The 11,813-nt window shown below is 33.3% G+C and overlaps 1 protein-coding gene across 1 annotated transcript in view; it reads right to left on the reverse strand.

Annotated features, from left to right (window-relative positions):
* Positions 1 to 11,310, reverse strand: part of LOC139713033 (G-protein coupled receptor GRL101-like) — a 15,034-nt gene extending 3,724 nt beyond the window's left edge. The window contains exons 1-8 of the mRNA XM_071624809.1: positions 11,303 to 11,310; positions 7,877 to 7,948; positions 6,501 to 6,572; positions 4,862 to 4,930; positions 2,931 to 3,005; positions 1,979 to 2,050; positions 576 to 647; positions 1 to 71 (exon numbers count right to left, since the gene is read on the reverse strand). The exon at positions 1 to 71 is cut by the window's left edge and continues 1 nt beyond it. Of these exons, the coding sequence (XP_071480910.1) occupies positions 1 to 71; positions 576 to 647; positions 1,979 to 2,050; positions 2,931 to 3,005; positions 4,862 to 4,930; positions 6,501 to 6,572; positions 7,877 to 7,948; positions 11,303 to 11,310 (511 nt within the window). The remainder of the gene's footprint in view (positions 72 to 575; positions 648 to 1,978; positions 2,051 to 2,930; positions 3,006 to 4,861; positions 4,931 to 6,500; positions 6,573 to 7,876; positions 7,949 to 11,302) is intronic.
* Between the last annotated feature and the right edge of the window lie 503 nt (positions 11,311 to 11,813).

Here is an 11,813-nt window from a genome sequence, read left to right on the forward strand (position 1 = left end):
TCCAGCTTACACTGGTGAGGCCTGTCAGCATTCCTTTCCTAAGTTCAGAAATGCTATTGTTGGTCATATCCCTAGATTATGATCACAAAAATGCAATAAGAAAGCACAACATGATGCCACATCATACCATTATCATTTTAATACTTATCACATTATAATTACGTCATTATTATTGCCCCAATCAAAATTGAGAATTGGTTTTCAATATTGGAAATGAAATGTGAAATGTCATTATAAATGCTGAACTTGTATTGAGTAAAATGAGAAAAAGAAACAACACCAACAAAAGTCGCCTAACGCTAAGATGGTGAACTGCAGTAAAAATAAACGAAACAAATCATGATACGCGACACAATCCAGCACGAGTTCAGATGAGCAGTGATTAAAACGTTTTTCTGATTTGTGGCGCGCTGTTGGTGAACCATGTGTATGCGACAAACTTCATTGTCGTTGCAATACTTTATTCTCTGTCGGAGATATCTGCTACATCATTTTGATTCCAAATGATATGGACAATAATATCTTGTGACATCGTCTTTTAATGAAACGCCTGGACTACACGTAAGGTGGCTTACAGGTGTTCGAGCATGCGCAGATCCTGAAATGCCCCGACAGCAATCTTGGAGACATTACCATCGAAGAAATGCCTGTGAGTGGTGCAACAAAGTGTGGATTATGATACGGAAACAACAATGTCATGAACCTAAATTGTTTCCTTTCATGTTCTCTGTGAAAGAAAAAAAAAACACCACCCGATTAATTGAGAAGGGAAAAGCATGCATGTCAAGACTGCTATTGTCCTATTAATTATAGACTATCATCAATGAACTATCATTCTCTCTGTAGGCAAAAGTCCTGGATCCGGTAAGGAAAATATAAATGAAGACGGTGAAATTCACCCGGAAGCAAGAGAGATCTGAAGAGGAAAGGATTATCGAGGCAGCTGACTTTTGAACTGCCAAATCTGTAGACGTTTGAATATAGATCAACAAACGGTGATCTATCACTTGGTCTACTCCCACTTCGTCTAATAGCCTTTAGTCTCAACCCATATGGTCTAATCCTATTTCGTCTACAACCAGTTTGTCTAATGACAATATAGTACAATTATTGCCACTTAGCCTCATAACAAGTTGGTCTACTTCCAGATGGGCTATGTATACTTCCAGATGGGCTATGCCCACTCCGTCTAATACCCACAGTTTATTACACAAAATGGGAAAAATTCCAAGGAGACAAAACTGCAATTAGACCATCTGGTCATTAGACGAAATGATAAGTAGCCAAACTGGGCAGTAGATCAAGTGAGAAGTAGGCCAAACGGGCATTAGACGAAATTGATAGTAGAACAAGCGAGTTTAGCCGTAGTGGTGTTAGACAAACTTCGAAGTAGACCATCTGATAGTAGACTAAGTGGTAATAAACCCAACAAAAACATAACGTAAAACGCCATTAAAAAAAGAAATTATTGCTCGAAGCGCTTATGATGTAAGGTTTTTCTAGTGAATCATTAAACACGACGCTAAAATGCTTCCAAGCGGAGTGGACCCTTGCATTTTGATGTCATTCCCGAGTTTCAAACACGAAGTGCATGTTTAAATTTTGCTTTGTTTTGAAAACCTAATGTTTGAGTCGTATCGGAATGCTATAGGTAAACTGCATGATCCACAACTGTTTGTTCCATGGGATTTGGGACCCATTTTTAGGGAAACTAAATCAACATTTACTGCATCATTTTAGTGTCACATCATTATGACATAGATCGGCAGTGATTGCAGTCTTCTGGGCTATCTAACTAGAGCATTTTTGGGTGGCCACTGAACGTTATTTTCCATTTTGAAACACAGGGTGTGTATAATGTCCCAGATGTATTTCTTGACAGAATTTCTCTAATTTGATGTCATATATATATATATATATATATATATATATATATATATTCCATTTGCAAGGTCAAATGGTCAAAATGGGAACGTACAGGTAGACTGCTTTTTCGCCTCCTCGGAACGCTCTCGGCGAAAGCTCTGTCAGAGATGTCTGATACAGGATTCTGAGAGATGAATATGAATAGATAATTTAATTTATCATAGTTTTTAATCAGCAGATAATTATTCATCCTGAATAAACATACGTATCTCCATTATTATGATACTTATAAAGGGATGGTAAAGTTTCGGGAGAAATGGGGCTTCAGGTTTCCAACCTCAATATTGAGATAATGAGAAACCTTTTATGAAATAATAAATAATTCAAAGAGGAATTCAACGTTTGTTTGATGAAAACAAGTTTTCATTTGGCTGAAACATCCAAAGCAAAGCGATCCAAATAAAAGCTTGGACCCACCGTTAAATAGGATTGCTCTATTTTATTTGTTTTTTGATATCTCAGCCATTTCAAAACAAATTTTCATGGTTTTCATCAATTTTGAATTCCTCTTTTATAGAGTTGTGTGCTCTTTAACATTTCATGAAATGGTTTCTACGCATCTTGCAAAAAGTTAAAAGCTGAATCCCTTTAAAGGTGTCTGCATCATGATAAGGACTCCTTATTCATCTATCTATATTTAAAAAAAAAATGCAAAATGAGAATTCCACGAGGAGACTGCAAAAAATACAAGCTTTGCTTTTCAGCATGTCTCGTCCACTTTCAACGATTTCAATTTCAGTTCTGTACAAGCAGTTTAATAAGAAAGCCCAAAGTACATCTTGTCAGTTCACAGTATTTTTCTTTGTTACAACATTGTACTGAGTTTGTGTTATTCTGTGTACGTAAATGTTTTGTATTGTTGGAAAAGAAATCAAATGAAATGAAATGAAACCAAAATAAAATAAAATCGCAGATGACTTCTCACTTAAAACCAAAGCACTTAATTGCCTCTGGTGTTGTCATTGGACCTTAGCATGCCAGACCGGTATACAGGAAATACTTACATGTTAGTGAGCGAATCGAGTCCCTGGAAAACACCTTCCTCAATCCTATAGAGGTGGTATTGTCCAGACAGATCACTGGGGTGTCAAACATGACAAAAACAAAACAAAATAAAACATAAAACCAAACAAACAATGCACACTGAAATAGGGTCTGAAATTCTCAGGTAGAAAAGAAATTGCAATTTCGTAACTAAGGCGTAGCTCAAGAGAGGAGTGGCTGATCCTTTCTTTAAACTATGTTTGCATGTTTATTTTTTTTTTTCAATTTCAATCTCTTATTCATTTTTTGACAAGAATATCTGATAGATATCACTTTTTTAGTAACAGAAAATAAGGTGCATAAAGCTATGCAGAATGAAAAGAATGTACAGTGATTGTAAACACCTTACGATAATTATACATTATCATAAAACTCAAGTGATTGGAAGTAAGTAAACAATGTACAAAATTCGAAAAATGGAGGGACCCACTAAAATGACAAAGCTTGTAGGATGTGGGCCCCTAAGAAGAAAAACATCAGTTGAAAGCAAGGAAAAAATCTGAAATTCTGGAATTTTGAATACGTTTTTAAATAAACATTACAATGCATGGTGTCATGTTCCCGAAGTCTCTATGATACTCTCAGGACAGGAAGACAGATATTGTGTCATTATTTTCTGATTTTCTCTCATTTGGTCATTTATATATATATATTTATATATATATATATATATATATATATATATATGTATATATATATACATATATATATTTATATATGTATCTATATATTTCATTTATTTATTCATTCATTCATTCCTTTATTCATTTTATGATATTTCCATTTGAAAACATAACAGTACTTATCAAAGTCAAAATACGAGTCTTGATATACAAGTGCATACATAACGAACCTTCGGAATAAGAACCCTATTTTTTTGATTCCTCGGAATAACAAACAGTAACCCTCGTACTTACAGATCTGTAACCATCGACGCTCCTATAAACGCTCCAGGATATAGGATTTGTATCGGGTTTTCTTTTACGTCACTGTAAAACAATTGAAAAAGAATCATATATAGATGCTGTACATGAACATTTCAGATTTTTCAGCAATTTTCATCGTGAAATAATAAGTATGTGTATATATAAAGATGTACCAGCTATTACATGCAAATACTGGTGGATACATGATCTGTCGGAGCAGTATATGTTATTGTAAAGTATATTGAAGCAAGGAGTTCAAAACAATGTCTTACAAAGTAATCATTAAGTTATTTGTAAAGGATTGTAGTGTACATCAGCATCTAACATTGAAAAGATCTAGACCAGCAGATTACTTTAATGACTTCGTGGATACAGGCACATAGTTTTAAGAACATTGCTTATCATTTTGACAAACTTTAACAGAGAAAAGAAGAGAAAATACTACAAATCTCGATTGAAGAAAGAAGAGTGGCTATGAAATTCCCATATTATGAAATTATCGTGATCAAAATAATCATAAAACTATAAAAATTGGGGAATATTGCTTTATATCGTGATTTTTTTTGTATTGGCCATATCAGTAATCATTGTAACAGTGATTATGATAATGGTGGTTGCAATGATGATGATAAATGATTTATTACTGAAATAAATGACAGCAACAATATCAATAACAGCAACAACTTAAGATTAATAACAATAGCTATTATGACTAACAATGTGTTGTCGTTGAAGTGTTGTAAACGTATTTTCATCTGCATAACCTTATTCAACTCGGACAACACTTGAAAACATCGCGTGCATGTTTCGTCAGCCAGTGAACCACAGTTCCCCGGTGCAGGGAGGAAAAGGACATCATGTGTTGGGAATGCATAAGATAAAAACATGTTCCCGTGCATTATCAGTTTGACTTTAAAAAGAGAAAAGAACTGAATAAAAACTATGTAATGAAATCATCAACTTACAGGTGGTTGAGAGACAGGTTACTAAATACTCCACCGACGAGAGCTGAAATTAGATTCCCTCGAAGATTTCTATTGAAATGAAGATTATCAAAAGACACATGGGATTAAGGCTGACACCACACTGATTGCAACTGATTGTTTGTTTTCTTTATTTTTACAAGGAAATATGATTGACATTAAAGGGTGTGTACAGTTCTGGTCGAGGTGTAGATATAGCTTTTAACGTTTTGCGAGATATTCAGAAACCACTCTATGAGATGTCAAAGAGCATGCAGTTCTAAGGGGTATCAAAAGTTTATTCGATGAAAATCGGTTTTGAAATGGCTGAGATATCCAAAAACAAGCTGAAACAAAGAGATCCTAATAAAGTTGTGGCATGTCGCCTTTTATTATTAGCACTTTTTTGGATATCTCAGCCATTTGAAAACCAATTTTCATCAAATAAAGATTACATGCTCTTTCATATTTCATAAGAGGCTTTTCATTATCTCAATTAGGACTGTTCAAAACATGAATCCCTGCCTCAACCAGTACTGTACAGTCCCTTTAAGTTTCGACAGGAGCAGCGTAAATCTTTCTCATAATTGAGAGAGAAAGAGAAGGGGGAAGAGGAAGAGACAAGAATGAGACAGACAAACAAACAGACAGCTTTATGGAGACATGGTTACAGAGAAAGGGAACAGGATAAAGGGCAGCTCTTCACTCAAAACTCAAATGATCTTGAAAGTGCTAAAACGAGAATTTACCCGAAAAAAAAATCGATATCCTATCAAACACCGATATATACTGTTCCAATATGCACATTGTGAATGAAACTTAAGGTTTGCGCACTCTCGATCTTGCAAAGTTATCGGCTCGGCTTAGGAATGGTTCGTGTCCAATGTCTATTCAGTAGTTATGCAATCAATAGAGAGAGCCATCATGAATTCTTCAATACATTCTGCATATCATGACAGTAGTTTGAAATTGTAATTTCAACAATGTTTTTTTTTGGACAAAATAATAATTGTATAACATAACTGTTGTACCAAAGTCGAGTAGAACCCTACATGAGAATATAAAACATTGTCCAACTGTTAAACCCAAAAGCAAAATAAGCCACATAAATGAGCAAAATAGCTGATGTATGTGTGTGTGTGTGTGTGTGTGTGTGTTTTGTATACCAGCAAGAAAATCTATTCAGGTGAAAAAAAAACAACAGAAAAATTTAGTACATTTTGAAACGATCACACGCTTTTGAATTCGTAAAGAATCAGCAATAGCAAACATGGCAAACATTCATTGGTATACCAAATAGACCCGAAAGAGGTCATGCCATTCATGGCTTTCAGATAGAATTATAAAAAAACACAACAACAAACAAACAAACAAACAAACAAACAAAACCAATGGTTTGAAGAGTTTTCCATTGAATCTGTCTATTCTCCTTACCTGACGAACTGAATCGATTCAAGTCACACTTTATTATCTGCGCGATTACAGGTTGTCATTGGAGCTTTTGACAAAACAGCTTTTCACGATCCTGGTCCAAATAATTCCCTATGCTGGGGCTCACGTCCCTTCGTTAACAACACACTATACTGTTTGTGGTGGAATCGCTATCTATTCAGTGTAAATAACAGTGGAACCACATACTCACATCGAGGTAAGGTCCGGGCTCCCGGCAAACGCTGAATGGTCTAAGGTCACAATGCGATTGTACGACAAGTCCCTGGAATGGAGAAAGACAAGATAGAATCCATCAGGATAATTACGAATGTGACGAAGACGCTGGATAGGTTAGTTATAATCGAACCAAAAAAAAAAAAGGAGAACAATCCTCTCAAGGTTTGATGGTCTATCAACGGTTATGCGGTTATGATAATCATGTGGATTTCATGTTCACTCTTAGGCAGTGTTGAAACCCGGCTTGTTCTCTCTCTTTCGTTATCAGGAATACAGGAATAACTTTGACTGGCTTTCGCACACAATGATGATGACGATGATTTCACCATCATATCAACTTTTTGTTAACTGAATCATTTAAGTTCACAGCTATTTATACCACCACCATTACCAACACTCTTAACATTGACATTTGTTTTAGTAACATGATTTAGGATGTATGATAAGCCCTAGTACTTAGAGCAGCGGCGAAAGCATAGCAGTTACATGTATGATGACATCCTTTGTTATTTGCAAGGTGTACAACTTAAACCAAACGAAAAAAGGTAGACAATGAAGCAAATTCCAAACTCTCAGGTATGTTTTCTTGACCCAATTTACCGCAAATACCACGAAGGTCATTCTAAATAATCGTCAATATTGACATTGAATGAAGTGTAGCCTGCAGTGCAAAATCATTCTAACAAAAAATCTGATACACCATTCTTTGTAAACATCATGGTAAAAAACAACAATGAAAATTAACAAAGGCTCAGGAAAACATTGAATCATCATGAAATCATGATTACATCGCTGCAAATGTGCTTGTTACATTAGTACTTACAACCATTGTAGATGCTGAATACAATTGTATGATGATACAATTTACTACAATCAAAATACTTCAGGACCACAGAGATATCGAATTCAATACAACTAAAATCATAAACAATGTGATTTGATCTCAATGTATGCTGTTTATAAACAATAAAATGATTCATAAAATTCGTGACGAGGTGTAAGTTTTCTTCAATTTTGTCTCCCTCTACAGATCGCAACAGCTTATAAATCTATGATTTTAACAAACATGTAGAAAAATAAATCTACTTGAAATAAATCTACTTAAAACTTGAAATTTGAAACTTGAAAAAAAAAGGAACCACGGGACTCGAACCTGTCATCTATACTGCTTTCCGGGCAGCAACACTACCACCAGGTTATCGCTGGTTGCCGGCAGTGACGATTAAGGAAAAATTGAAGAAAAACTCACACGTCAACCTTCACTTATCTGTTTAGTGATGTCTCACACCTTTCAAAATGTGTGATATTAAATCAGTCGTCGTTTGAATAATTTTAGGTAGATTATCTTACAGCGATGTCAGACTCGCCAGGCCAGCAAATGTGTCCCTGGTGACAGCAGTAAGGAGGTTATGAGACAGATCTCTGTAACAAGAACGGAGTAGATACGGGATAGATTGTCATAACATGAACCATGTTTACTGGTATCTATCTATTACACTTTAGACAGAAAACCAGACTATAACATGGCGTCTTTCCTGGATGCAATGCACAATAATATGAACATACCGATATCATTGTTTCTTTACATGAGTTCAAGTGCGTATTCCATTTCATTTCAGATATGAAAGTAGAGAAGAAAAGAAGAAAACTCCATATTTAACTATTCCTCAACTTGTAACTTAATTGCATCAAAAAGATGTTGTTTATACAATCTTTTAAATTGTCTTACGGTCTTACTGATCCTGAAAACTATATTTAAATTATTCCATAAAATAGTACCTTTGTAAAATATTGATGACTGCGTACAAGATGTGCGATTTAATGGGGGATGAATACTCTGAGCGTTTCTGGTATTATAATCATGAATTGAACTATTGAGAGTAAAATAATCAGAGAATACATCAGGGAGAAAACTATTATTAAGTTTAAACATGAATATTACAGACTCTAATGAAATTAAATCTTGAATGGGTAATATTTGAGTTTCTAAAAACAGAGGTAAACTGGGGGAAGCATATGTTGAATTCGTTATTAAACGCACTCCCCGTTTTTGTAATTTATGTATTCGATCAATATTCTTATTAAACGTGAATCCCCATACAATATTGCAGTAATTAATATGTGGTGAAATCAAAGCATAATACAACATTTTAAGGACATTTCTAGGAAGATACTGTAATTTATACAAAACCCCTATGTTTCTTGATATAATACTGGCTATGTAATCAATATGATAATTCCAAGATAATCTTTCATCTATAATTACTCCTAAAAATTTTGTGCTTACAACTCTATCTATTTTCATATTCTTAAAATACAATTGCAAATTGTGGTCTGTTATAATTCGCATACCAAATAAAATGTAATGAGTTTTATCTATATTCAAAATCAACTTATTGGCTTCCATCCAATCACTAATATTACACAATTGTCTATTAACAATATCAAACAGTTCACATGGATCTGAGCCTTTACAAAATACACTGGTATCATCAGCAAATAAAACATAACTTAAATGTTGAGTTGATAAAGGTAAATCATTTATATATATAAGAAAAAGAAGAGGACCTAAAATCGATCCTTGTGGAACACCACAATTAATTGATCTGATGTCAGATTCAATTTCATTAACTACAGTCAACTGTTGACGATCTTTAAGGTAACTACTTAAAAGTTTGAATGGGGGGCCACGTATACCATAATAATATAATTTTTGTAATAAAATGAAATGATCTATAACATCAAAAGCCTTAGTAAGGTCAAGAAATATTGTTACAGCATATTCTTTATTATCAATAGCATCATTTATTTTTTTCACAAGATCTAATATTGCTGTGGCTGTTGTATGACCCCTTCTAAATCCAAACTGACTTTTTATCAAAATACTTTGTTTATCTATAAACTCAATTAATCTATCAAATACACATTTCTCTAATATCTTTGAAAATATAGTTAACACCGATATTGGTCTGTAATTATTAATATCATTACGGTTACCCTTTTTATGAATAGGTGTTACACGTGCAATTTTCATTTTTGATGGAAAAAAACCAACAGACATACAGTCATTGAAAAGAAAACTTAATGGTTCACATATAACAGAAATTGCAAACTTTATAACTTTTATATCTATACCATCTACACCTGAACTTACATTACTTTTCATTTCCTCTACAACCGTTATTATTTCTTTTTTTGATATTGGCTTACAAAATATACTATTTTTGTTAGGAGATTTCAAATATTTATCATATGAATTTTCATTTCTGTTATCATTACAGATCTGCAGTTTCTCCCCAATACTAACAAAAAAATCATTAAAACAATCAGCTATATTTTTATTATTTGTTATTTTTTCATTCCCAATCTCAAGACATTCTATTAAACTACTTTTGGTATTTTTTGTACCTTTTAAAAGATTATTGATAATTTTCCATGTTGATTTAATATCATTTTTCACTTGATAAAATTTTTCATTGAAATATTTCTTTTTTGCTTGTCTTAATCGAAATGTAACATAATTTCGAAATTTATTATACACCTCTTTTCTATAAAGGGTTGGTTTCTTAACATATTTTTTATACATACTTAATTTTTTACGACAAAGCTTAATCAAATCCTTAGTCAACCATGGATTCTTATTCTTCTTCTTAAAATCATATGATTTATAAGGAAAACATTCATCATAAATATGTTTGAATACTTGCAAAAAACTATTATACTTGAAATCAACACTTCCTACACCAATGTAATTTTCCCATTCAACATGTTTCAATGTGTTTAAAAAGCAATCATATTTGACTGAGTAATATTACGTTTTACATAAACGGGAGGTGATTTGTTTGTACAATGGGCAATGGATGAAGACATACACAAAATTGGCAGGTGATCACTTACATCACTAATCAAAATTCCTGAGTGAGTACAAATATTGACATTTGTAAATATATTGTCCAACAAAGTGGCAGAGGTTGCAGTTATCCGAGTGGGACTGCTAATCAAAGGTTCCAAATAAAATCCATACAAAATATCCATGAATAAATCAATTTTGGAATTTAAACCTATTTTCACTAAATCTAAATTCAAATCACCCATTATGAAACAATTATATACACGCGGATTTACCTTATGTAAAAGATTTGCAAATTCATTCAAAAAAGTATCAATATTACAATTCGGGGGACGATATACCACACCAACAATTGGTTTTTTTTTTACATTTGGTATTGTTATTTACTAACTCAACAAAAATACTTTCAAATGACTCAGATATAACTGTCAACTCTTGTCTAATAAATACATGTAAGGAATTATGAACATATACACCTGTTCCACCACCTCGTTTGTTAATTCTATTATTACAAAATAAATTATATTCATCTAAATTATAAGCTTCAACTGAAGAAGATTCATTTAACCAAGTTTCAGTAAGTCCTATTACCTTAAAATGATGATCAATAGTGCTTATATACATATTCAAATTATCGAAATTTTTCGACAAACTTCTACAATTAAAGTGAACTAACGAAAATGAATCAGAAAACTTGGTATCTTTATATTTTGAGTTAAAGGCGGGCACATCAAAATAAGATTCAGGTAAGTTTTGTTCGTCATGGATCGTATCATACATATACATATTTTTCATATAAGAATATACAACAGAAAGACAAAATATTCACATTATTGAACACAAGCAATTTGACATAGCTGTTGGAGTTTCGAGAAGCAGGAATAGAACAGAAGATATTGGAGACAAGGTAATGAATAGTAAAATACTGGTACATCGTGAAGTACATGACATGTAATAATGAACACAATTTATGACATACAAATTCTATAATCTTGATTGCAGTGAAATGATAAGAAGAATAACATAAATCGGAGTAGAGGATTGTATTTGACAGGCATACTTATATAGACAGTAGTAAACAGGTAAGTATACATCGTATTTAAGTAATCAAAAGTATATCATTGTAAGAGTGATTAAGTGTTACTATGAAGCAGCTTCATTCAACTATTATTGTCAATGTAATTTCTTGATGTCTTCTTCGCAGGTGATCAGTTTTGTGGCTGTCTTGCCACCTGAGGCACTGATGAGGGCAATTATCCGTCCATCAGAGGACCAGGCAGCTGTGATGTTCTTTGAAGCACGAGCCAGTGACAGCAGTCTTTGATTTCTTTTTGTCAGGTCTTCTGCGATGACAATCCCTGATCCCTTGAGCTTTCTACGATTGGTGATGATTTCTTTTCTCTTTCTGTAGCTGTTTAACTTCACGATGATCGGTCG

The sequence above is a fragment of the Diadema antillarum genome, unplaced genomic scaffold (assembly GCF_040938485.1).
Source record: "Diadema antillarum isolate AM-2024a unplaced genomic scaffold, OU_Dant_1.0 seq00001895_RagTag, whole genome shotgun sequence".
NCBI lineage: Eukaryota > Metazoa > Echinodermata > Echinoidea > Diadematoida > Diadematidae > Diadema > Diadema antillarum.